At 50.5% G+C, this 26,882-nt stretch overlaps 2 protein-coding genes across 4 annotated transcripts in view; one reads left to right on the top strand and one right to left on the bottom strand.

Annotated features, from left to right (window-relative positions):
• Nucleotides 1-2,107: 2,107 nt before the first annotated feature.
• On the top strand, nucleotides 2,108-12,772 carry NMRAL1 (NmrA like redox sensor 1). 2 transcript variants are annotated; one of them, XM_035022158.1, is made up of 6 exons: nucleotides 2,108-2,399; nucleotides 2,551-3,183; nucleotides 7,210-7,448; nucleotides 9,663-9,912; nucleotides 11,001-11,191; nucleotides 12,490-12,772. In XM_035022158.1, the coding sequence occupies exons 2-6, from the start codon at nucleotides 3,144-3,146 to the stop codon at nucleotides 12,667-12,669; spliced, it is 900 nt and encodes a 299-aa protein (XP_034878049.1). In that variant the 5' UTR covers nucleotides 2,108-2,399; nucleotides 2,551-3,143; the 3' UTR covers nucleotides 12,670-12,772. The 2 variants fall into 2 exon arrangements, with proteins under 2 accessions (XP_034878049.1, XP_034878048.1); XM_035022157.1 differs by having other exon boundaries at nucleotides 2,114-3,183.
• Nucleotides 12,773-18,353: 5,581 nt separating this feature from the next.
• DNAJA3 (DnaJ heat shock protein family (Hsp40) member A3) overlaps nucleotides 18,354-26,882 on the bottom strand; it is a 28,770-nt gene continuing 20,241 nt past the window's right edge. Inside the window, exons 10-12 of one of the 2 annotated variants that reach the window (XM_035022155.1) lie at nucleotides 26,249-26,346; nucleotides 20,194-20,309; nucleotides 18,354-19,560 (exon numbers count right to left, since the gene is read on the bottom strand). In XM_035022155.1, the coding sequence (XP_034878046.1) occupies nucleotides 20,206-20,309; nucleotides 26,249-26,346 (202 nt within the window). In that variant the 3' untranslated portion in view covers nucleotides 18,354-19,560; nucleotides 20,194-20,205. The remainder of the gene's footprint in view (nucleotides 19,561-20,193; nucleotides 20,310-26,248; nucleotides 26,347-26,882) is intronic. The other variant, XM_035022156.1, reaches the window with a different exon arrangement.

Here is a 26,882-nt window from a genome sequence, read left to right as displayed (position 1 = left end):
AGACGCCACCTTAGGGAGGATGGTTAAGCAGAAGGGAAAAGCAAGATGTAGGAAAATACAAAAATACATTTGACAGTGTGTAAGTTTAACCTAAAAAGTATTGAACTCTATTGTGTATGTGAAGTGTTTAAGAGTGAAGGGCACTGATGTCTGCAATTTACTTGAAACATATCAAAAAATAAGATAGTTGATGGATAATAGGTGTCTGATAAATATAGCAAAATGTTAACTGTGGAATCCAGGTGGTAAGTATATGTATGGGTGTTCACTATATAGTTATTTCAAATTTTCTATATGTCAAATAAAATTTGGGGGAAAATATATTCAGTATGATCCCTTTTATTTTTTAACTACAAAATGTTCTTTCCACATGTTCACGTTTAGATATCTAAATGCATGCAAAGGCCAAGAAAGTTTACACACTAGAATGTCAGAGGGAGGTCGAGGGTCACTTGCTTGTGCTTTATCTGTACTATTTAAATGTTTTTACGAGATGCATAAATGCATTATACGTTACTTGGCTGTCAAAACCAAATTTAAAAAAGAATGAATTTTTAAAAAGTAATAATTGGAAATCACACTGTACTGCCCCTGCCCCAAATACATACACATAAAATTGAATTAAATCCAGTGACACTGATTGAAGAGGGGTTGCTTTGAGGGTTTAGATGAGATAATGTGGGGGGGAGGGCGCCTGGCTTGATTTCCTGAGTTTGAGCCCCACATTGGGCGTAGAGATTACATAAATAAAATTCAAATGAGATAAATGTGGAGCTTATCTGACACATCAGAGGAGCTCAGATAAGGGTGTCTCCCCCCCACCCACCCCGCCCCGCCGTTATCATTACTACCACGAGTCACTGGGCTTGGTGAACTGGCAAGAGCTTTGGAGGAAGTCTTCCGTCAGATATAAAGACCCACAGGAAGTGCGGAGTCACAGCTGAGCACACCAGTCAATAGCCAAATCTTTCTCCTCAGGCCTCAGAGGACCACTGTGGTGTCATGGGCTGGGCGGGGCTTCAACAGACAAGACTTTTGCCCAGGCTGTCAATACCTACCCACTTCCAGACAGAACCCCTGGCACCAGCACCAATGACCAGAAGCCCGGGGGCAGAGATGCCATTCTGCCACTCATTGCCTGCACTGATTTCCAAGCTGTAGGTTGGAAGGCCAAAAGGCATGGAGTTCCTTGTGTCCCTTGAGTTCCTTGTGTCCCTGGGATGCTACTCAATTAAACCTGGGCACCAGGGCTGGCTTCCTGGGCTTGTAACCCCAGCATTTGCACAGGGTCCCTCTGTGAGAAGGCCTTCACACTTGGTTTAATGCTCTGCTGTTGCTTTCTTGAAATTCTTGATCATTTTTGAACAAGGAGTCCTGCATTTTCATTTTGCACTAGGCCTTGCAAACTGCAGCTGGTCCTACTACATGCCTTGTGGTTTGGATTTATTTCCTTAAAGTGGAGACCTTGAGACATTGGGTTTTGTGCTTTATCCTTACGTAATTGAAGAAAACCCTCATCCTTTAACACACTACTATGCACTTGGGTTCCATTTAGTAGGTATTAATTGAGTTCCTAGTAAGTGCTGGATATGGTGCCAGAAGGAAGAGATACAGAGAGAAACATAACATAGGCCAGATCTCAGGAAGCCCTCCTACTATGGTAGACAATTTTATCAGTGGGATAGAGATGGGAATAGAATAGGAATAGTTAGCCTAGCTTAGGGGTCCGGGAAGGGCTTCCTGGAGGAGGTGATGGCTATGTGGAATCTTAAGGAATGAGTAAGGATTAGCCCTATCTATCAAACGTGGTGAGTCCTACCCAGGCAAACATTACAGTCTCAGCATAGAGACATAACATAACAGGATGTGATGGAGACTGCAAAAGATTTATGCAAGATGAACACATAGATGAAATCTTCATTTATAAACACCAGTAAACATAATATGTATTAAAATAAATACATGCATTTTATAATAAAGACCAATATTTTACATAAATAAAATACATATTACCCTGTAAGTTATCTCCACCACTAGATTTGGGAAAACAGCACCAGTTTTAGTTGGGTTTCCGGGGAACTCCAGTGTCTAGATGTTTAGACAACGGGTCAGTCAGCAAATATTTATTGAGCGCCTACGTGCCAGGTGCTGTGCTAAGTACTGGAAATTCAGCAGTGAATACAGAGATGTGCCTGCTGTTACAAAGCTGACATTCCCGGATGGGTCAATACACATTTTGAAATGAATGAGTAAACGAAAGAAAAAAAAAATTATTACCCAGTAATACGTTTTCAGGAGAGGAGCAACATGACCATTTTTGAGTTTTAGCTGAACACAGAGAAATCTCACTTTTTCTGCTAAAATAACTCAAATCCGTGCAACTAGTCGCAACCTCAAAGGTGAGTCAGGCTTGCAAGAACTCAGAGCCTTGGGGGTTGAGAGTCCCAGATGCTGTTTAATTATCTTTAGGTGACACCCCGTATCTGAAAGTTCCAGATGTTCATGCAAGATAAAACCATGTGTTTTTTTTCTGTTTTTTTGCTTTCGTAGGCCTCACCGCCAGCCGCCCGCCAAGCTGCTCCGCACGTGCACTTCGCGGAGCCCAGGAGACCCGCAAACCCAGTTGCCGCAAGCCGCCGGGGCTGCGCAGCGCGGATGCACGCCCAGGCCCGCGTGATCCGGGACGAACCATCTGTGCCCGCCGAGGGGGGGATGGCAGCTCAGCTCCGCGCGGAGTCAGGGCCCGGACGCTAGGAGTCCCGAAGCAGCGCGGCCTGGGGTCCCTTCTCGCAGGACGGCCGGGGAGGGGCGGCTTTGCCAGGGCGACGGGGCTGGAGCTGCGGGCGGGGTCAGCCTTCTCGCGGGTTCCACACCTCCCCACACCCCCCGACGGTGAACTCGGCTGCAAGGCCCGGGCCCACCGTTCCGGCTCCAAGGTTTCCCACCGGGGCTGGGGCGTGGAGATCGCGGCGGCCGGAGGTTCCGTGCGGGAGGTGGGGGACGGGGTCGGGGTGTCTGGCGCCCGTTGGGCACACGCGGTGCGCGCTCGGGGTCGTCCCAGGAGGGACCGGTGGACGCATCACAGACCTCGCGCGTCCCACCGCCCCCGGGCCTCCGGGACCGCACTTCCCGCGCCGGCTAGCATGGCGGACAGAAAACTGGTGGTGGTGTTTGGAGCCACAGGTGAGCGAGCACGAGCGCAGCCCCGCGGAGCCTGGGAGACGTCCCCAGGGTGGGTGGATGGGGCCTGGAGGGAGGGTCCTGCGTCTCGGACCCCTGACCCGGCCAGGGCGGGGGGGGGGGGGGGCCAGGATGGAGGCAGCACCTGGGCGCACAGCCCCTTTCACGTTTTAAAAAAAAATTAACTTTTTCGAATAAGTGGCACGTGCACATAGTACCAAAACTAAATCTCCCTCCCACCTCCGTCCTGACAACCCCATCCATCACTGTCATCAAGTTTCTAGAGTATCCTACCAGACAGGTTAGAGAGACACAAAGATTATTTTTTTTAATGGTAAAGGGTCTAGGGCGCCTGGGTGGCTCAGTTGGTTGAGCGACTGCCTTCGGCTCGGGTCATGATCCTGGAATCCTGGGATCGAGTCCCGCATCGGGCTCCCTGCTCAGCGGGGAGTCTGTTTCTCCCTCTGACCTTCCCCCCTCTCATGTGCTCTCTCTCATGCTCTCTCTCAAATAAATAAATAAAATCTTAAAAAAAAAAAAAAATCTTAGGGCGCCTGGGTGGCTCAGTTGGTTGGGCGACTGCCTTCGGCTCAGGTCATGATCCTGGAGTCCCTGGATCGAGTCCCGCATCGGGCTCCCTGCTCGGCAGGGAGCCTGCTTCTCCCTCTGACCCTCCCCCCTCTCATGTGCTCTCTGTCTCTCTCATTCTCTCTGTCTCAGATAAATAAATAAAATCTTTAAAAAAATAAAAAAACTTAAATAAATGGTAAAGGGTCTTATTTTGCCCCCATCTGTTTTTTTTTTCTTTCCTATATATGTTTTTAAAATCATAGAACAACTTAAGGTATAAAGCACATACCGTACAATTCACCCATTTAAAGTGTGCAGTTCGCTGATGTCTAGTATATACACAGAGCTCTGTGGCCATCACCACAGGCCGTTTTAGAACATTTCGTCACTCCCAAAGGAAACCTCATACCCACTAGCATTTCTCCTGACTTTCCCCAGCCCCTGGTAGCTATCAGTCTACTTTCTGTCTGTAGATTTGCTCATTCTGGACATTTCCTGTAAATGAAATCATACAGGATGTGGCCTTTTGTGAATGGCTTCTTTCACTTGGCATCATGTTTTTGAGGTTCATCCACTTTGGGGTTTTTTGTTTTGGGGTTTGGGGTGGGGAGGAGGAGCAGAGGGAGAGGGAGAGAGAGACTCTTAAGCAGACTCCATACCCAGTGCCACCCTGGAATCACTACCTGATCCGAAATCAAAAGTCGCTTAACCCACTGAGCCACCCAGGCGCCCCAAGGTTCACCCACTTTTCAGCATGTGTCAGTACCCCACTTCTTTTTATAGCTGAATAATATTCCATTTTATGGTAGACCACATCATGTTGATCCACTCATCCATTGATGGACATTTGATTTGTTTCCACCTCTTGGCTATTGTGAATAATGCTGCTGGGAACATTTCATATACAAGTTTTCGTGTAGACATGTTTTTAATTTGGGGGGTGCATGCTTAGACTGGACTTGCTGGATCATATGGTAACTGTGTCTAGCCCTTTGAGAAACCACCGGACTGTTTTTCAAAGTGACTGCACAGGGGCGCCTGGGTGGCTCAGATGGTTAAGCGTCTGCCTTTGGCTCAGGTCATGATCCCAGGGTCCTGGGATCGAGCCCCACATCAGGCTCCTGGCTCAGGGAGGAGCTTGCTTCTCCCTCTCTCTCTGCCTCTCTCCCGGCTCATGCTCTCTCTCTCTGTATCTCTGTGTCTCAAATGAATAGATAAAATCTTAAAAAAAAAAAAACCCAAAACCAAAGTGACTGCACCATTTTATGTTCCCACCAGTACTGTGTGAGGGTAGTTGTACTTGTGCAACTTACCTTTTCCACTCCAGGAGAGTTCATGTTCACCTGTGCAAGTCGTACATACAGATCTGCCACATTCTTTTCAGTCACTTTGGCATGGATCGATCACTTATTTAACCAGATTCTTTTTTTTCTTTCTTTTTTATTTTTTTAAAGATTTTACTTATTTGACGGAGAGAGACACAGTGAGAGAGGGAACACAAGCAGGGGGAGTGGGAGAGGGAGAAGCAGGCTTCCTGCGAGGCAGGAAGCCCGATGCGGGGCTCGATCCCAGGACCCTGGGACCATGACCTGAGCCAAAGGCAGACGCTTAACAACTGAGCCACCCAGGCGCCCCTTTCTTTCTTTTTTTTAATTTTAGATTTTATTTATTTGAGAGAGAGCATGAGCAGGAGGGAAGGGTAGAGGGAGAAGCAGACTCCCCGCTGAGCAGGGAGCCCGACTATTTAACCAGATTCTTACCCAAGGACATGTCATTTGTCTACAAATTTCCACTATTGCAAATAGTGCTACAGCCAGTTTTCTTACACATATATTTATGGATGATTTTTATTTTATTCCTTTTAATGATTTTACTTTTTGTCATTTTTATTTTTTTTAAAGATGTTATTTTATTTATTTGACAGAGAGACAGCGAGAGAGGGAACACAAGCAGGGGGAGTGGGAGAGGGAGAAGCAGGCCTCCTGCAGAGCAGGGAGCCCGATGTGGGACTCGATCCCAGGACCCTGGGATCATGACCTGAGCCGAAGGCAGATGCTTAATGACTGAGCCACCCATGCGCCCCTCTCAGTCATTTTTTTTTTTAATGTTTTATTTATTTTTTCATGAGAGAGAGAGAGAGAGAGAGAAGCAGGCTCCCCGCCTAGCAGGGAGCCCGATGTGGGACTCGATCCCAGGACCCCGGGATCATGACCTGAGCTGAAGGCAGTCATTTTTAAATCTATTCTAAAGGTGTTTTTTTTTTTTAATTTTTAAGTCAATTTTTAAGTTTAAGCACCCAAAGTGGGGCTCAAATTCACGACCCCGAGATCAAGAGTTGCATGCTCTTTTGACTGGGACAGCCTGGGGGCCTCTCAGTCTTTAAAAAAAAAAAAAAAGGAAGAAGATGGTAGGTAATACTGTATTTCTTAAGCTGAGGGGTGGGTACATGGGTGTTGACATCCCTTTGTGTATGCGTTAAATATTGTAATACATTTTACTTATTTATTTTGTACAAGTAAACTCATGACCCTAAGGTTGCTCGTTCTACCGCCCAAGCAGCCAGCTGCCCCATAATACATTTTAAACATTTTTTTAAAGATTTTATTTATTTATTTATCAGAGAGAGAGAGAGAGCACAAGCAGGGGGAGCGGCAGGCAGAGGGAGAGGGAGAAGCAGGCTCCCCACTGAGCAAGGAGCCTGATGCATCCAGGACCCCAGAATCATGACCTGAGTCAAAGGCAGCCGCTTAACCGACTGAACCACTCAGGTGTCCCACATTTCAAACATTTGATAAAAGGTGTGATGCCTGTTAAAACACGGAGGAACTTTGAAAACATGCTAAGTGAAAGAAGCCGGACATAGCAGGCTATATATTGTATCATCCCATTTGTGGGAAACATCCCGAATAGGCAGATGGATACAGACAGAAAGTAGATGAGTGGTTGCCAGGGCTGAGAGGGAGGGCGATAGGGAGTGAGTGCTGATGGGCATGGGTTTTCTTGGGGGGTGGGAGGAATGAAATGTTCTAAAATTGACTGTGATGATGGTTGCATGCTCTGAATATACAAAAAACCACTGCACTGTATGCTTTATGTATTTATTTGACCTGAAGCAGTGAGTCTTACTGGTGAAATTCGAGGCAAGTATGATGCGTGCACAGTGGGAGAAGTCTCAGCTGCCCAGTATAAGTATTTGTTTACTCTGGGCAAAATCAGCCAACTAGTATACAGATTTTCCAAAATACTTTTTAAATAAATACAAATTATCTACCCTTTAAAAGGTGGGTGAATTCTATCTCAATAAAGCTGTTATTTTTTAAATGGTGTAAGGCGTTCAGTGAGGATCACGGGTGAAAAGTGTCTGGGTGTCTGGCTGGTGTGGAGTGTTCCCTTTGGGGCTTCCCCTGAGCAGGACCCCCAGGCAGGTCCCACCCTGCAGGTCTTTCTGTCTCTTCACAGGTGCTCAGGGAGGCTCAGTGGCCCGGACGCTCCTGGAAGATGGGACGTTCAGGGTTCGAGTGGTAACACGGGACCCTGGGCAGAAGGCAGCAAAGGAGCTGGGGCTGCAGGGTGCAGAGGTGGTCCGGGGAGACCAGGATGACGAAGCCAGCATGGAGCTGGCCCTGAGTGGGGCCCATGCTGCCTTCATTGTGACCAACTACTGGGAAAACTGCAGCCAGGAGCAGGAGGTCAAGCAGGTGAGGGCAGGTGGGAAGATGTGGGGAGGCTGGCCTAGGAGCAGGGCATCTTACAAGGGGCTCCCTGGGAGGCAGCTCCAACTTGCTAGAGAGGGGCTGACCCTGCCTGTGACCACTGTCCACTGCAGGCCTTTTCCCTCCTCTTCCATGCAGTCCTCCTGGACTTTAATGAGCGCGGGAGGCAGCTGCTTCCTCTTCCAGTGACTTTTGCTTAGATGTCATTCAGACACCATAGTTTGCCCTTTCAGTGTATAATTCAGTGTATACTCTCAAAGTTGTGCAGCCATCACCACCACCTAATTCCAGAACATCTTATCACCCTGAAAAGAAACCCGTACCTAGGGGCGCCTGGGTGGCTCAGTTGGTTAAGCGACTGCCTTCGGCTCAGGTCATGATCCTGGAGTCCCTGGATCGAGTCCCGCATCGGGCTCCCTGCTCGGCAGGGAGTCTGCTTCGTCCTCTGACCCTATCCCCTCTCATGTGTTCTCTCTCTCTCAAATAAATAAAAATCTTAAAAAAAAAAAAAAAGAAAAGAAAAAAAAAGAAACCCGTACCTATTAGCAGTCACTCCCGGTTCCTCCCTCCCCTAGCCCCCAGCTGATAATCTACTTTGTCATCCAGTAACTTTTTACACTTTCCAAAAAACCAACTCTGTTGACCTATCATTTTGTGATAATAAGATGCACACATTTTAATTGTACTGTTGGATAAAATTTGAATATAAATATACCCACATATTACCAATCTAATCAGAACACATTTCCATCAGCACAGAAAGTCCCCGTGTCCCCTTTGACATGTTGGATGTTTCGGTTTATTCTGTTTTCCATGCACATTCTCTCTAGTTAGTTGGTTATTGAGCCCAGGCAGCACGGGGAGGGATAGGAAACAGAGAATGTGAGACGTGGCCATTGTTCTATCCCACTGAAGATGGGGACACTTGCACAGAGCCCGTCACACACAGGTACTCAGGGATCTGTGGAATGTGATGGCAGAGGAGAGGCACCTGCTGACTGGCCAGCACATTAGCTTTCAGCCCTGGGTCATCCACAGCCAGCCACAGCCCTGCTTTGGACGTGGGCCTTCCCTGCCCTGGGCTTTGTTAGGAAAAAGGGCCTTCGTAAAATAAAGGGAGATTGGACTGGACCACTGGCCTCCAGACTTGTTTTTAGCCTTGACATTGTCTTTGAATACATCTTACATGGAAGCCCATCCCACAAAGTGGAGAGGACAGCTTTTCTGATGGATGGCAGTCTTGGCTCATTATCCCAACTGCCTGTGTTCACATCCCGTGGCCGCCATTACAAGCCGAGTGGCTTAAAACAACAGGAACTGACTCTTCTCCGGTCTGGGGGCCAGAAGTCCAAAATCAAGGAGCCTTCAGAAGGAGGCTCTAAGGGCGATTCCACTCCTTGCGTCTTCCAGCTTCTGGTGGCTGCTGGCTCTCCTCATGGCCACATCCACCCAGTCTCTACCTTCATGTGGCCTTCTCCTCTCCATGTCTCCTCTTCAGTCTCTTACAGGGACCCTTGTCCTCAGATTGAGGGCCCACCTGGGATGATCTCAAGTTCCTTAACTATATCTGCAGATTTTTTCCCCCAAATAAGGTCACATTCACAGGTTCTGGGGGTTAGGATGTGCACATATCTTTTTGGAGGCCACCGTTCAATCCCCTACACATTCTTATGTGGCAGGTGGTGTGGCTGTCCCAGTTTAACCGTTGCCAGAAGGTTAGGTCGCTGGTCCAGGATCTCGAGGCTAGTGCATTGCAGAGCAGGTGTGGCCCCCAAGCAGTGTTTGTGCTTCATCCCTGAGCTGTACCACCTCTTTAGCGGCCTGCTGGGGCCCTTCAAGGAGCATGGCTTTGCATGGAGCAGGCAGAGGTGGGAGAGCTCCGTGCGGCCCTCTCCCAAGCAGAAGACCTACCCCCACCCATCACAGTGCACGTGGGAGGGCCGCAGTTGAGCATATCGGGAAGTACAACCACCCGGGTGATCTGGAGAAGTGACGCTAAGACAGAAGGTTCACAGTGGTGTGTGAGGGCGTGGTACCATGTGCGAGCATCATTCCAGAACAGGGAGCCTTATCAGAGGGTGAAGTGGTGTCAGCCTCTTAGCATCAGGCACAGTGGCAATGGGGGTGGGAGAGCCAGGGCTCTGACTGGGGACACATCCTCCCTCTTAGCTTTGTGGCTTCTCCTTTCTTTCTCACCAGGGAAAGCTGCTGGCCGATTTGGCCAAGCGCCTGGGCCTTCGCTACGTGGTCTACAGCGGCCTGGAGAACATCAAGAAGCTGACGGGTGGGAGACTGGCAGCAGGCCACTTTGATGGCAAAGGGGAGGTAGAGGAATATTTCCGGGACATCGGAGTTCCCATGACCAGTGTGCGGCTGTCCTGCTATTTTGAGAATCTCCTCTCCTACTTCCTGCCCCAGAAAGCCCCCGATGGAAAGAGCTACTTGCTGAGTGAGTGCCCTACTCCTTCCTGAGCGTCCGCTCTCACTGAGGGGAGCTGTGGGTGTTGTAGAAAATGGGCTTGTCCTCAGATGGTTCCGGGTCCAAGCCCTGGTTCCCTCATGTTAGGCCTGTGACTTTGCACAAAGCATGTAACCTCCCTGGGCCTCTGCTTCCTGCTCTGTGGAATGGACGTGACTGACTCTTGCAGGGGCGATGAGAAAATCTGCCAGGAGGCAGTGATGCGATGCTTCGTCCCAGAGATGAGCACACTTGTTACTTCTCCTTCGGGAGTAAAGAGAGGACTTGGAGGATCAGGTCCAGTGGTAGGTGTCACAGAGTAGGAAAACACTTTCTTCTCCGTCTGTAAATGGGCTACAGGGAGCCTTAGGCAGCTCGTGTCCTGTGGTTGACCAGGGTCCTCAGCCGGCCACCCCTCCCCTGTGCGTGAACAGCAGGGACGGTGAGCAGTCTGGGCCTGGTGTTGGCACACTGGCATCGCCCTTTTATAGTTTGCAGAGCTGGTCGGGGATACCTCTTGTGTTCGGACTCTAGCTGAGCTCTGTCCCCACAAAGTCTCTGGGTGACCTGAATGGGCAGCTGTGGTGGACCCTTCTCATGGGCGCGGAAAGTGGCAGGACCCAAGTGCTCCTGCTCTGCCTCCCCAGCCACCAGACCACCTTGGCAGGTAGAGTCACCCACCGACTCCACACATTTAGGGAGCACCTGCCACGTGCCACTCTGGGCCAGTCCCTGGCCTCGGCATCCAGCATTCCTGTTAGCATAGTTGGCTTTCCAGGTCAGGAATCCCAGATACCACAGAGTGCACGGGGGCCAGCGGCTCGGGAGCAGCCCCTTCATTTCCTTCCTGTTCCTGTCTCAGCCCCGGGAGGGTGGGCAGGCCCAGCGTTCGCCCCACTCTATAAATGGAGCAACCAGGGCTCAGGGCGTAAACAGGGGCCAAGGTGGCAGAGCTCGGATCGCATCCTGTTTCCTGAGTGAACCCTCCACCACAGACACTGGGGGCGCTGACCTGTGCCCGTGTCCTGGCGGTGGGCATGGCAGGAACATGTGCTAGCACACCTCCCCTCCCCCCCCAGGCTTGCCCATGGGTGATGTGCCCATGGATGGCATATCTGTGACCGACCTGGGTCCCGTGGTGCTCAGCCTGCTGAAGATGCCGGAAGAATACGTCAGCCGGAACATTGGGCTCAGCACCTGCAAGCACACAGCAGAGGAGTACGCCGCCCTGCTCTCCAAGCACACTGGGAAGGCCGTGCGCAATGCCAAGGTGGGCTCCCGCGGTCCTGGGCCCCGGATTGGTGCCATCCCAGCTCCCACCAGGGGGCTCTGGCAGCCCGTTCTGGTCACTCTCACCCCCAGTGGGGGCTTTATGGGTGGTAGGGAAGCAGTATCTAGGGCGGCCCCCTCACTCCGAGCAGGGTAAATCTGAATTCATCACTGTGAACCTTTGTCATGCTGTACTTGGGAGCCAGGTGTGGCTGCTGAGCCAGGTCTGGCTTAGGCAGTTGACTAACTAGTGAGGAAGTTTCCAGGAAGAGGGGATACGAGGGTCCAAGGCAAGGCATGAATACACAGGGGTGCTGGGCTTCTCTGGGGTGTGACTTGAGGGAGGGAAGGGGAAGGAGACCAGAGAGATGGGCCCCACCCGTCTCCTCTTGGCCTGGCTGGGTGGGCGGGAGGCCCTCTGGCCCCCTCTCCCCGCTGACCCTCAGTCTTCCTGTTCAGAACCCCAGGTGCCTTGTTTCTTATTGGTTCTTCCCATTATGGTAGTGAGACTGACTTATTAAAGAAAATCTGGGAAACTCCCAGGTCATTGAAAGATAAAAACCACCCCCAGAGCCCCCAGACCCGAGCAAAGCAATGATGGGGACGCCATGGCAGGGCGTGTTTCAGGTGGGTCAGACTCCCCAGACTCGGATCCTGCTCCCAGCCCTAACACCCACCAGCGTGTGACCTTGAGGCACAGTCCCAGACCCTCTCTGCCTCAGTATCCTCATCTATAAAATGGTTGCATGAATAATATCTCCTTCCCTGGTTGTTAGGATTGAACGGAGTAATTGATGTTAAGTGCTTCCTTAGCGCAAGGAGGTGCTCTAGAAAACATGCCCTAAATGGCCGTGCATTACGTCTCAACAAAGAAAGGTCTGATGCAGCTGTGGACGATTTCAGGAGCTGAGTTTACATTCAGTTTGGTCAGGAAAGGAGAACAGCTTCGGTTTTTGAGTAAGAAAGTGATGTTTGCAGAGTTCTGGTTTGGAAAGGGCTGAGAAGTTTCCATCTCATGATCTCAAAAGAACTCAAAAGGATTTACGATTTTTTTTTTTAGTAATATCTACACCCAATGTGGGGCTCTCACTCATGACCCCAACATCAAGGGTCGCACACTCTTCTGACTGAACCAGCCAGGCACCCTTTGAAAGAACAGGATTTAAGTTGACTTAAAACAGTGGTTTTTGAACTTTTTTCAGAGGAACTTACTGGAAAGGACTTGGGTCGGGACTGGGTTGTCCACAGCTGGGGTGACAGAGATGCTGACAGACCCAACAGACTCCCCTCTGTTTCTAGACGACCCCGGAGGACTATGAGAAGTATGGCTTCCCTGGCGCCCGGGACCTGGCCAACATGTTCCGTTTCTATGCCCTGAAACCTGACCGTGACATTGAACTGACCCTGAGGCTCAACCCCAAGGCCAGGACGCTGGACCAGTGGCTGGAGCAGCACAAAGGAGACTTTGCTGGCCTCTGACCCCGCCATCTCTCAGCCCCGTCTGGGGGCACGGGGAAGTGTCACAGTGATCCGTTCTTGTGTTACAAAAAAATTATTTTTTAAATAAAGGCCATTGTTCTCACAGATGGGTTCCAAAAGAAGAGGACTTTGTTTCAGGGACTCGGGTTGGGGTGGCAGCTGCTGGGGCATGAAAATTCCAAAAGGAAGCATCAAGTGGCTCAGCACCCCTCCCCTGCCGGGGGTGGAGGGCTCAAAACACAGGATGTAAATGCAGTTATAAGTTTTGTCCAGTAGGTGGGAGACAGCGCTGTGACCACAGCTCTGACTGCTGCTTCAACTACATGGGACCATGTAGGGTCCAGGGCACAGAGGGGATTCCCCAAGCCAGCCAGCAAGCCATGCCTGTTGACCGCGGGTGAGGCCAACCGCATGTTCCTTCTTGGAGCTTGAAGGTGTCACCCTCTGGGGTGGGGCCTTCCCCCTGTTGCGGCAGCCCTGAGATGTGGGTGATCTTCAGAACAGGCCAGGCAGAACATCTGAAGGGCGATGGCAGACTGTGGAGCCGAGGCCGCCAAGACTGCACACTGCTGAAAACGGGTGACGCGCTTCAAGCAAAGGCTGGGGGAGGCAAAGTCAAGGAAGTGACAGCGAGGCCTCGCTGATGGTGTGCGCACAGGCTGGGATGGTGGGTCTCGTTCAACTTCTCCGGCTCACTTTAGAAAAGAGGAAGGTCAACGCCCAGAGAACACATGTCACGTACCGGAGGCCCCGTGGCAGGCTTGTTTTTCATCTACGGATTTGCATAACCTCCATCCTAACCAAGTCCCACCACATACATTCGATCCATTGATTACTTGAAAGAGCTTTTTTTTTTTTTAAGATTTTTATTTATTTATTGAGAGAGACAGTGATAGAGAGAGAGCATGAGAGGGGGAGAGTCAGAGGGAGAGGCAGACTCCCCGCTGAGCATGGAGCCTGATGCGGGACTCGATCCCGGGACTCCAGGATCATGACCTGAGCCGAAGGCAGTCGCTCAACCAACTGAGCCACCCAGGCGCCCCTGAAAGAGCTTTTGTTTGACAATCTAAATACAACATTAACCAAAAAGGTTATGCTCTCCTCCTTGAGCTTAGGTTGGTGGGAGAGCCAGATATAAATATGCATGAATACTTACAGATTGACACAGGGCTGCAGAGAAGAGGTGGCACAGATAATAATGGGAGGAGGGGGCCTACTTTAGGGGGACAGGGACAGCCTCTGAGGTCTGAGGGGAGGGCAGCAAGCCCCCCCTCCCCCACAGGACAGGAAGGAAGACTGACAGTGTGGGCTTCCAAGAGAATGACAGGCCATCTGCGTCCAGCCCCATGTGAGCCAAGTCCCCCAGGTCCCAGGGTGGGAAATTCACCTGCTTGGGGCTGAGACTCACTGTGATGAGATCCGGGAGTGGCCCGAGGTCAGTCCGGAGCCTGGGAGGAATACCAGGTGCAGAGCAAACCAGCGAGCCCACACTGGGTTCCAAAGTGACAGGACCCAGGCACATCGCTGAGCCTCGCCAGCCTGCTTACCTGGTGCTACCTGGCCAGTCTGTTCCGAGGGCACCATGAGATCATTTGTGAAAGCAGTGTCTGACACCTCTGGGTCACCCTCCCTCTCCTGACACACATGGTCAAACCCTGCTAGGCTCCAGTGCCCTTCGGCCTGTTCCCTGTCTCTTGTAAAGGGTGGCACCCACTAACCCCATCCCATGTGTGGCCAAAGCAGCTGACCTCAGTGGCAACAGCCCACGTCCCAAAGCCAATGAAGCAGATAGAACTGTGTGCAACAATCAGATGCTCCACGTGCTATGAACTATCCAACCATGGGTTGGATATGACCATGACCCACTGGTCATTCACCAATGAATGTATTGGGTTACTGCGCACATAACCCAAATCCCCAACAGTAAAAATACTCTATGATGTTATAATGTCATGATAGATCTGTCCAAACCCACAGAACGTACACCACCCAGAGCGAACCCTGATGTAAACTGTGGACTTTGGGTGATGATGACGTATCAGTACAGGTTCATCAGTTGGAACAAGTGTCCCGCTCTGGTAGTGGTGACAGTAGGGGAGGCTGCGCATGTGGGGCCAGAGGGTGTATGAGAAATCTCCGTACTTTCCTTTCAGTTTTGCTGAGAACTTAAACCTGTTCTAAAAAATGAGGTCTTACAAAACAATCCTAGTATTTTGTTTTTTTAAAGATTTCATCTATTCGACAGAGAGCACAAGCAGGGAGAGGCAGGAGGAGTCTCCCTGCTCAGCAGGGAGCCCAATGCCAGGCTCGATCCCAGGACCCTGGGACCATGATCTGAGCCGAAGGCAGACGCTTAACTGACTGAGCCACCAGGCACCCCCCAATCCTAGTATTTTAAACCATCTGATCTGTAACGGACTTTCATGGCGACCCTCTTCCCTTGTCTCTTGGCAATAACTAAATGGGGCTGGAGAGAAACCCAGCCCTTCCCGCACCCTGGACACTGAAGTTGAGGTGCCCTGCCTGTGCCGTCACTGCAGCAAAGACGCGCACGTGGGTCATACCCAGTGCTGGGAAGTCTGGTTCAGCACTACACAGAAGGGATGACTCCAGGCACCACAACCCCCTGCTGCTGGTGGAGGTGGCCCAGCTAGATGGATGCCATGCGTGCCTGGTTTTCTGAAATCTGGTGCCTGAAATAGAGTAGTTAGGTGTCATTTCTCACTTTCCTAACTGTGGTAAAATATAAAGTTTACAGTTTTAGTCTTTTTTTTTTTTTAAAGATTTGAGAGAGAGCAAGAGAGAGACAGGGAGGGGCAGAAGGAGAGGGAGAGAGAAAGTCCAGCAGACTCATGCTCAGGACAGAGCCTGACACTGGCCTGATCCCAGGATCCCGAGATCACAACCTGGGCTGAATCCAACAGTCGGACACCTCACTGAGCCACTCAGATGCCCCCCGTTTTAGTCATGTTTAAGTGTATAGTTCAGTGGCATTAATTATATTCACGGTTGTGCAGCCCTTACCACCCTCCAGCTCCAGAACTTTCTCATCTTCCCAAACTCCGTTCCTATTAAACACTAACTTCCCATTCCCTTCCCCACCCCACCCACTCCCTGGCCCCCCATGAACCATTCTACTTTGTGTCTATGAGCTTGACTACTCCTAAGTACCTTATCTAAGTAGCTGCCAACATTTTAAAATGAGACAGCTTTCAGTGTTATTGATAATAGCCAAAGACTGGAAATAACTCAGATGCGTATCAGGGAATGAATGGAAAACAAATGTGGTCTATCCACAGAATGGAATTTACTCAGCCATAAAAAGGGGAACTGATTCATGCTACAACAGGAATGAACCTTGAGACATTATATGAAGTGAAACCAGAAGGAACCAGAAGAGGTCACATACTGTATGATTCCATTTATAGGAAATGTGCCAAATAGGTGGATCATAGAGGCAAGAAGCAGATTCGTGGTTGCCAGGGTCTGGGGGACCTGGAAATAGGGAATAACTGCTAATGGACGTGGGGTTTCTCTTCGGGGTGACGAAACTGTTCTAAAATTGTAGTGATGGTTGCACAGCACTGAACTAAAATCCACTAAATTGTACACTTTAAATGGGTGAATTGTAGAATACAGGTAACCTCAAAAATGAAGTAACTACAATCTCCACATAAAAATCTGGATGCCCAGGGCGCCTGGGTGGCTCAGTCATTAAGCGTCTGCCTTCGGCTCAGGTCATGGTCCCAGGGTCCTGGGATCATGACCCGCATTAGGCTCCTTGCTCGGCGGGAAGCCTGCTTCTCCCTCCCCCACTCCTCCTGCTTGCGTCCCCTTCAGACAGGGCAGCTGATCTCCACCACTCCCTATGGTCTCCCGGCACGAGGGAAGCAGGTCAAGGCCCATTCACTTTATGTAAAGTTGCTGACTGGCTCATCTGCGACCCTTCATGAGGATCATGCCAAATAGACATAACTTCTCATTAAAAAAGATACGGGTTTGGGACACCTGGGTGGCTCAGTTGGTTAAGCATCTGCCTTTGGCTCATGGCATGATCTCAGGGTCCTGGGATTGAGTCCCACATCGGGCTCCCTGCTCAGCGGGGAGCCTACTTCTCCCTCTCCCACTGCCCCTTCCCCTGCTTGTATTCTCTGACAAATAAAATCTTTTTTTTTTTTAAGATTTTTATTTATTTATTTGACAGAGAGAGACACAGTGAGAGAGGGAACACAAGCATGGGGAGTGGGAGAGGGAGAAGCAGGCCTCCTGCTGAGCAGGGAGCCGGATGTGGGGCTCGATCCCAGGACCCTGGGATCATGACCCGAGCCGAAGGCAGATGCTTAACGACTGAAGCCACCCAGGCGCCCCTAAATAAAATCTTAAAAAAAAAAGATATGGGGCGCCTGGCTGGGTCTACTGGTAGTGTGTGTGACTCTTGATCTCGGGGTTGTGAGCTCAAGCCCCACCATGGGTGTGGAGATTACTTAAAAATAAGATCTTTGGGGGCATCTGGGTGGCTCAGGCAGTTAAGCGTCTGCATTCGGCTCAAGTCATGATCTTCAGGTCCTGGGATCGAGCCCCGCATCAGGCTCCCTGCTCAGCGGGAAATCTGCTTCTCCCTCTGCCCACCCCCCATTCATATTCGATCACTCCCACTCCCTCTCAAATAAATAGTATCTTTAAAAAGTAAAAAAATTTTAAAAATTAAAGATCTTTAAAAAAAATAAGAGATACAAAGTACAGGTTTCCCAGCGCTAAAACATACCTCAGCAAGAGCTATAAGTATCCGAATTCAGTGACAGACCCCAGTGCAGCAGAAGGGCAGAGCGAGGGTGGGGCAGTCTCTGGACACCTAGGTAGCCAAGAAGCTTATGAGACTGGAGGGGATTGTTGTCTTTGAGGAGGGGTTTTCATGACAGAGAAGCAAGCATTCAAGTCCACTCAAACCCAAAGGCCTCAAGAGGAAGAGAATGGCTCAGGTGGGAAACAAATCCGAGCAGAGACCTGCCGGTGGGTCGGAGCCAGGCTCCAGTGCCCAGGTCAGCCTCACCCACGCATGCACCTTTCCCTCCCCACCTACTTCTCCACTCCTCTCTGTGCCCACCAGCTCTTCCCAACCTCTTCACCCAGCCCCGCAAGGGCTCCCACAGCTCACCTGCTCAGCCCAGAGCCCTGGTGGGTCTGAGCTCTGTGCTCAGGGCCACTCTGGTTGTGCCAGGAATCGGGGCTTTTGTGAGACAGCCTCAGCTGGGAGCCCCAACTAGTTAAACTACAATGAGCAAAAATTTTAACAAAATAAATAAGTAAATAAATAAATAATCACTGTTGCTCTGAAAATAATAGAAAAATCTAGTGAGGGAGACAGTGACATGCACATCTTCTCGTGGGCTCTCTGAATTTCAGAACATTCAATCCAATCAGCACACTGTCCCATGGCAAGCTCCCTGCTCTGGGATCTGGGCTGGAAGGTCAGGGCTTGTCAGAGCACCACCCAGCCACCAGTGTGTGTATGCTCCTGGGCTGGTGCAACTCTGGACAAGGCCAGCTACCTCTCCAGCTGGCCCCAGGAAGGCCAGCGGTGATGTGGGACAGCCCTGTCAGTAGACAGAACACCAGCAACCCCACTGCTAAGCCCCCTGCAGAAAGTGGTTTGAATTCAAATTTCAAAGAAGAAATGACCACAATTTATGTTTTAAGTATCTTTTTGCAGTAATATCTTATTTACATTGATACAGAATCATTTTACATTCTTAGACAGTAATAGATACTTTATTTTAGTAAATTATGAAGGAAAGCAAAAAGGAAACTATTCATAAGTTTTCTCCATTAGCCTGTCTTACCACAGGGGGAGGACCTGGAAACATGGAGCCCGTATGTCCTACAAGCCGAGGCTGGGGGACTGTGGTTCGCTCTGGCTGGACGGTGAAATCTGCAACTGCTCAGACTGTGCTTTCCTTTTCTGAACAAACATTTCTACAGAAGACAATGATTCTCAGCATTGAAAAATTTACACACACTTCTGAAAACAGACGTCAACAGTGTGAGTGGTGAGAACCAAGCCCCTGGCAGGCAGAGGGGCCAGGGCACTGGGTTAACAGGCTGTTAGCCTGCTGGGCCCAGGCTGCAGCCGTGACCACCTGTGGTCCAGCAGAAGGGCAGGAGCCCCACGCCTGGCATAGAACAACAGAATTCAAGTCAGGGATGAAAGGTCACCCCAAACACGGTGGAAGGAAGGACTATCCGTCCTGATAAAGATCACGGCCCACATGGTCAGGAATGGCATCTCCAGGGACGCCCTTGGTATGTGCCTCCCCAGGCCCCAAGGTGCCCACGTTCCAGCTGCTTGGGATCTTTGGGAATTAAAACAAACTCCAGGAAGGAAACAGGATGTCTCTGCTGAAGGATGGATGATGTGGTGGGGCATGCAGGCCCCAGGTTCCTCAGAAAGACAATCTGGAAGGAAAGACTCATTCCAGAACCTCCCGGAGGTTTGCTCAGAGGGAAATTAATCACTTGATGACTCGGTGCAGCTTAAGGCTTCATTTTTAAGCTGTAAGCATGGCCTTTAATTCTTTAACTAATATCTCCACATTTGATTCCAAATTAGAGTTTTAGCTCTGGAAGAGATGTCCAGTTGTTTTATTCCGCCTGAGCCAGAAAAGGCCACATTACCTACCCATGGACAGGACAGTTGTACCATCCCTTACGCATGCCACACCCTACTGCCCAGGGGCTGTCCCATGACCGTTCCGTGGAGACGTATGTTGTCACATGATTTTGCTGTTGCCCTCTGCAGAAAGGAGCCCGGTGCTGCTGTTCTGGAATCCTTCTGGTGCCCTGGCCATGAGGAGGGGCTGCTACTCCCAGCCTAGTTTCCAGTGGACCGTTTTCCTGAGCCAAGACACAAATGGTTACGTTTCACCAGCATCCCAGGAGGAAGACACCCTGTGGGTGAGCTTCTGTTATCCCTGGGAGGGGGCTGCACCAGGAGTCCCAGCCACCAGGGACCAGAAGAAGTGAAAAGCAAGTCCCAAGACATCACAGTGAGCAAGCGTAACTCCCGGCAGCCCCCTGAGGTTTACATGGCCCTGCGCCTCCCAGGCAGGATGGGTGCTATGAATCAGACAGAAGGCTGGGGAGATCTGAGTTCTAGGCCTGGCTCTGCTATGACTTGCCCTCTGTGACCGTGGGAAGCCCGGTTCCCCTGGCAGCTGGTGGAAGGAGGGCTGTGAGGCGCCCCCCACCCCCGTGCAACCTCTCCAGAAAGTGGGCATGACAGAAGGCCAGCTGGGGCAGTCGGGTTCAGCCCAGCGCTGCTGGCTGAGGCTGCCAGCTTGCCCTGATGCAGGCATCTGCACAGACCAGGAGGCCTGGTTTTGAGTAGAGCTAGATACACCACACCTAGATTGGCACCTCTTCTAAGGCTGGGAGTAGGGAGCAGGGGTATGATATTGGTTAAAGTGAGGGAAAACAGGGATTAGTTCACAGGGATACAAAGGGGAAGAAACCTCAGGGTTTTCCTACCTCGGCTAGGTATCAGGAGGTAAACATTTTCTTAAGTTTGGAAAGGAATCCCTCCTTGTCCTCCCCAGCCTCAGGCCTAGCCTTGCCTCCTGCGGAGCTATCCATGGTCCTGCCACCTGGGCACAAACAGCAGAAAGAACTGGGGTGAAGGGCGCCACCTCCAGGAGTCCCATCCCTGGCCCCGCCTACCCACACCTGGCCACCCAGGGGCTGGTCACTCAAGAAGCCACCAAGCACCACCCTGAAAGGGGAGGGGACCACTCCCAGGCTGGCCAGGACAGCCTCGCCTGTCAGATGACTGAAGCAAATGGGCCACTCCGTGCTTTAGTGTATCCCAACTGCTCCTCAAGTCACTGGCCCACAACAGGGAAACAAGACGCAGAGAGGGACAATGACCAGCTATCTCCATCGTAACAACTGTCACAACCGCCAAGTGCCAGATGCCATCCAGGCCAGGCCACACAGATTTCACGGGAGCTCATTTAATCCTTTACAAGTAAATGTCACAGATGAAAAAAAATAAAACACAAAACACAAATGCACAGAGAGGTTAGGTAGTTTGCCCAAGGTGACAGCTGGTAGGTGGGAGGGAGAACGGAGTTCAAACCCAAGCAGTCAGGTCCAGAACCCAAGCTCTTAAAAACCTTGCCACTGACTCTTGGAAGGTGAAGAACACGTGCCAAGACCAACCTACCAGCTTCCATGCTCCATACATGTGCACCTAATGTCTCCGGGACACTCAAGGAGGGGACTCACTGCCTCGTGGAATCCCACAACACGTGTGATTCTTCTAACCTATAACGATGGCAGCGGGGGACCCTGTATGTCACTGGGCAAACTCCCTATCAAGAGCATCTGAGGGGCACCTGGGTGGCTCAGTTGGTTAAGCCACTGCCTTCAGCCTAGGTCATGATCCCAGGGTCCTGGGATCAAGCCCCGCATCCAGCTCCTTGCTCAGCAGGGAGCCTGCTTCTCCCTCTCCTCCCCACTCATGCTCTCGTTCTCTCTCAAATAAATAAATAAAATCTTAAAAAAAAAAAAAAAAAAGAGCATCTGAGCCAGATGCTCCAGACAAAGGGAAGCTGCTCTGCTGTTTCTTCAGGGCCCAAGCAGAGGCTACGGAGATCAAGGCTGCCGCATAAGCACATCCTTTTCAAGATCTGCCAACCAGTAGGCAGGTAGGGCATGTGAATGCCACGAGCTAGACTATGCACCCATACTCAGGATTTTAAACTGTAGAGCACATCACTGATGCGCTAGGACGCATATGCCAAGTACAGTGTGTGGCACAGGAAGAAATGGTCATGGTCCCCAAGGTCTCAGCCAGGGTACCAGGCCCCAAGCAGGGGTGGGCAGGGCTGTCCTGGGTTCAGCCCCCTGGGCAGTCCCGTGCACCTGGCATGCTCTCAGAGCTTAGAGAGAGAGCAGTGGCCCGAAACAAGGATGTGCTAACCAAGGTCGGAGCAATCACCAAAGCCAAGGAGGCCAGGTGATCCCCAACTCCCAGGGGCCCCCCACGGAGGACCTAGGCACTGAACAATCACCACAGCAGAGGTGCCACTACCACAGATGACAAGGCCATGTGTGCCTTCCCTTAGTCCCTTCTGTCCCTGTTCTTACATAAAGGCTTAAGTAACAAAGACCCTCCTAACACAAAGCAACACACAAACCAGAAATTTCCCATCACTCCTGGGCCTCCTCAGACACAGGAGAGCAAGAATACTGAATTTCGTCATGTTCTTGTTACGGGGATGACAAATCTTTATGTGTGTGCATGCATCGCTATGTTAGAGCTGGTGGAGCTTTTAACACGTGCCGAGTACCATGTCAGATGCTTTCCCTACTTGATCTCATTTGATCATGTAAGGACCCCGTGAAGTATGTGCTATTATCGTTTCCAACTTACAGATGCTACTGCTGAGGCCTGGAGAGGGAAGTGATTTGCCTAAGGCTTTCCAGCTAATAACAGCAGAGCAGGGCCCTACATCAGCGGACCTCAGAACCCAAGCTGTTAGCTACCAGTCACGATGGGGCACAGAAACACTCAGACGGCCGTCACCCTCCTCCCCCAACTCTGCTGTCCTTGTCACCAGAAGGCTGGAAGCAGTTATGCCCCATGGCGACAAGCATGTGAGCCACGGTGGCCAAAGTCCCCAGAAAAAGCATCTAGTTAACTGGTTAATGATTCACAACAACAACAAAACAAAACAAAACACAGACACACGTCCAGAAATTCTCACCCCCTACAACCAGGAACATCATCGCATCTATTTTATGTTTTTAAAGATTTTATTTATTAGAGAAAGAGAGAGAGAGCGCGCATGCAGCTGCAAAGGGAAAGGGAGAAGCAGACTTTCCGCTGCGCAGGTAGCCCAACATAGGGCTCGATCCCAGGACCCCAAGATCATGACTTGAGCTGAAGGCAGACGTTTACCCGACTAAGCCACCCAGACGCCCCTCATCTCTATTTTAAATTTGGATATAAGGACTACAGTCTCATTCAGGAATAAGGTTTACTGGCAGGGACATCAAAGGATATAAGCACTGAATTTACAATTCTGAACCAAGCATCAGGAATAAACTATGTACACAGATGACAAAGTCTATAAACACATGGCTTTTCTAGCCTAGGGTAGGTGTCCTTACAGGACATCCTGGACGCTCAGGTGCCTGCTGATCTCAGGACTAGGATACCAACAAGGGCACTTGGCTTCCGAAGCTTCTCTAAATACAGCCAGTATTTGACTTTTGCCTTTAGAAGAGGAAATGCCCATAGTGGAAGCCCACTCCAGCTGAATGGGCATTACACGAGCATTTCTAGTCTACACCTTCAGAAGGTGACCCCAGCCAGAGGGGCTGCCCAGCCAACACAGAGGTCCAAGCTGAGGCCACAGGTCTCCTCTTTCCTGAAAAGGGCTTACACTCCCATCCCTCAGAGCATCTCTCAGCTGATGGTTAGGAAAATGAATTCAAATAAACTCAGCCAACATTTACTATGAGCAGCCTTGCACCAGGTGCTATGCAAGGTGTTGGGGGATTCAAAGAACATGCCAGCTTACTACAGGCAGGGATCCCAAGTCAGAACTGCTTGATGGCTGTTTATATTTAAGGTGATACCAGGGGAAGAGTAACAGGTAATGCTCATCCCATGAATATGTGCCACGTTTTGGGGCCAAAATGTTTTCTCCATGAGCACAAAGTCCTAGTGTTATGAGGAGGGTCTGGCACATATCTGGGGTTCAACGCTTGCCACCTTCTCTCGTTATCTGTAAGCTGGCTGAAGGCAGGGACCCTGTCTGTGCACGTCATTTCTTAGTACAAAACAAATGCTCAATGAACATGTGTCTGAAGAAACAGGGCAACAGGATTCCAGGATCTGATTTCTGAGGACTGGGTCACCCTACAGGTGGAGGCACAGGTCTTTATTGACAGCCTGGCTCCCTGAGCCATCTACACGCACAGGCTGAACCAGCAAGAGTACCTCTCATTCTATTAAAATGTCTTTCCCTTCATCTTCTTCCTGCCTCCACCCTGTGTAAAGGTCAACACCATCAACTATGTCAGAAAAGAGAAACAGCAGGTGGGATACCCAAATAATGAGCTCTGAAACTGATTTCTACACTTACAGGTAAACGTACGTATGTGTGTTGTCACCAAGAATTAACGATGATCCAGAAACATAAATAAGCCACACTGTCTTTAACTCAAAAAGTCACACAGTAGCATCAGACTGTCCTGATTCCCCGTGTCCTACTGCTTAGCCTTGAGCCCTAAAAGTCCCTAAGCACACCGCGACTTTCTGGACTTTCTGGTTCACAGACTGGGAAAGAAGTTAGGCTCAGCCATTAAGGTTTTCATCAGCTGCATTAGGAACCAAAAATGATCAAGGGATACTAAATCCCCCCCCCCCAAACTTTAGGTCAGTTTCCTATGTAACTGAATCTATCCCAAATGCCTTCCAGGTGCCCCTTCCCCTAACGAAAGCAAAGACACCCAGGAATCAATTTGTATCTGTGATGACTCTCATCAGTCTCCAAGGACACCCTGACTCATGTGTATTGGAGGCTGTTAAAAAAGTGATCTGAGGGGCACCCGGGTGGCTCAGTTGGTTAAGCATCTGCCTTCGGCTCAGGTCATGATACTGGGGTCCTGGGATTGAGCCCCATATTGGGCTCCCCGATCAGCGGGGAGTCTCCCTCTGCTGCTCCCCCTGCTTATGCTCTCTCTCTCTCACTCTTTCCCTCTCTCCCTCTGTCCCAAATGAATCGTTTAAAAAAAATAAAAATAAATAAAAAATTATGTCTGGGAGCCAAATTTTCCACTGGAATACAACTCTGAAATGACAATGAAAGTGAATGGGAAAAGAAAAATAATTTGACATACCTACTATACTTTATAAACAACTTTTAGAAACGCATCCAGTGCATATATTAAAGTTAAGCTACACTCAGCAAAACTATGTCAGTAAAAATTTAAAAAGAACTGGCAAAGTGTCTGGCACACATGAGGTTCCCAACAAAGCCTGGCTGAACAAGGGGAAGGGAATGAGCTATCAGGACAAGGAACCATGAAAGCCACAAGGGTCAGAAAGACACTCATAAGCTGACTCTATGACCAACTCTCAATTTAAACGACCAGAGAGGAACTGATAAAAACACCAACATTCTAATATAGTGAACAAGGCCCACGTCACCATCGTGGGCTCACTCAGGCAGATGTCAAGCTCCCCGTAGGTGGTGAGAGGAGGAAAGCTAGGGTGTCTGCAGAGCAAGTCATGCTAGGTGACTGGGAACGGTTGCAATTCAGGAAGACGCTGGAGGAGCACAACCAGAATTAGGTGGAAGAGCTATTCCCACTTCTTTTTAGTTCAAGAGATGTTAACAAGAATATAAAAGTTCAGGCACCAAACCATTCCATTTGGTCAGGCTACAGACAGGAATTGTGGTGGCTGCTTTTGCACAGAGGACTTGGTCCCCTGGACTCAACGAAGCTCAACAAAGTCCATGCAGAGTCCATTGCTGCTGGGACCGCCACCCCTGGGCTCCCAGGCCAAGCCCTCCAACTCCCTGGGAAACTCCCACCACCTGCTCCGAGTGACCATTCGGGCTCTGAGGACATGGGAGGGGCGTGCACGACCCAGACAAAAACACGACGAGGCAAAGAGGAGGAAGCATGGGCGGCTGAAGCCAGCACACTTGCACAGCCTGTCCCCACCAAAGGAGGACCAGCACTCCTCCGCAGCGCACCCCCCACCTCCCACGGGAAGAGGTGCCATGGCCACAGTGTCCTTCACCAAAGCTCCCACCTGCCAGCATTTTGGTGTCAAATCACTGACATGTAGATACACTCCACAGACAGAGCATGACACTGGAGTGCAGAGTGAATGAGGCATGTGCTCATGGCCAGACGAACTCAAGAGTCAGACCTGCTGTGCACAGGCGGATCTGCAGTCACGTGACCGGCTTTTTTACTGAGGTCTCGGTGAGGCGCTCTGGGTCAGGACTGCAGAAAGCCTTCCAATCCATCTTCTCCTTCAGCCGCTACAAGGAATGTCATGTAGGGTTGTGCCCAAGGTCACAAGGCAAGTGGCAGAACCGGGGATAGAACTCAGCAGAGCAGCTCTGGGAGACATACGGCTGCTCTCTGGCAGGAGGCAGGCTGGCGCTCTCTGACCTCCTGACCTCTGCGCACACAGAGCAAGTCAGGGTGGCTTTACTCGGGAGCGCGGCTGGCACTCAGCTCCTCCTAGCTCACAGCTTCCCTTTTTTTATAGTTTTTTTTTTTTTTTTAAGATTTTATTATTTATTTGAGAGAGCGAGAATGAGAGAGAGAGAGAGAGCACATGAGAGGGGGGAGGGTCAGAGGGAGAAGCAGACTCGATCCCGGGACTCCAGTATCATGACCTGAGCCAAAGGCAGTCGCTTAACCAACTGAGCCACCCAGGTGCCCCAGCTCCCCTTTCTACCCTGCTCCCTGCAAACGGAAACCCCAACATGCTCCGGAACCGTGTGTCCGACGACTGAGAGGACTTCCGCACGCTGCCGTGCCGCCTTACCCGTGCTGGTGTTGGTGATGCCGTTCACTGTCCCCTCCACGTCGGTCTCGTCCTCAGCGTAGCTCAGGATCAGGCTCTGCTGCCGGCTTGTCAGTCTCCTGTGGACCAAACACAGTTGAGTGTTTCCTCCAGGCAGCCCTTTAATGACGGGCTTGGCCAGTTCCCATGTCAGCATGTGGGAAATGTGGGGCCCCCAACCCAGGCAGGGAGACACACCCTGAACCTAAGAGCCACACCCTCGAAGCTTCAATCAAGAAAATGGAAACTGCTATGCTCATCACGGTGAGCACCCCATCACCTATCGAACTGTCAAATCCTTGTTGTTCACCTGAAAATTAGCATAGCATTAAGACAAAAGAAAATCTCCTAAAATACCCTAAGCTGTTTTTAAACAGCTGCCATAAATACTAAACAGTTTACTTAAAAGGGGGGGCCTCTTACAAGTGTCTTATGTAGGAAGTTAACTAACTAAAAGGAGTCCCGTTAAGCCAGTCTTTCCCAGAGGGGTGGGAGGCCCCAGCACTGCGCTCAGACCTTCCTCCCAGAGGATGCAGATGTCACGAGCCATGATCCAGTTACAGATTTGCCTCTCCCAGCAGACCCCCAGTGCCCTGACAGCAGTAATAGCAAAAAG

The sequence above is a fragment of the Mirounga leonina genome, unplaced genomic scaffold (assembly GCF_011800145.1).
Source record: "Mirounga leonina isolate KUSES-001 unplaced genomic scaffold, KU_Mleo_1.0 Mir_175, whole genome shotgun sequence".
NCBI lineage: Eukaryota > Metazoa > Chordata > Mammalia > Carnivora > Phocidae > Mirounga > Mirounga leonina.
This window is presented reverse-complemented; position numbering and strand designations above follow the sequence as displayed.

Coding starts and splice junctions, on each gene's coding strand:
- NMRAL1 (XM_035022158.1), top strand. CDS start 3,144: ATGGCGGACAGAAAACTGGTGGTGGTGTTTGGAGCCACAG. Junction 3,184..7,209: donor GGTGGTGTTTGGAGCCACAG/GTGAGCGAGCAC, acceptor GTCTCTTCACAG/GTGCTCAGGGAGGCTCAGTG. Junction 11,192..12,489: donor AGGCCGTGCGCAATGCCAAG/GTGGGCTCCCGC, acceptor CTCTGTTTCTAG/ACGACCCCGGAGGACTATGA.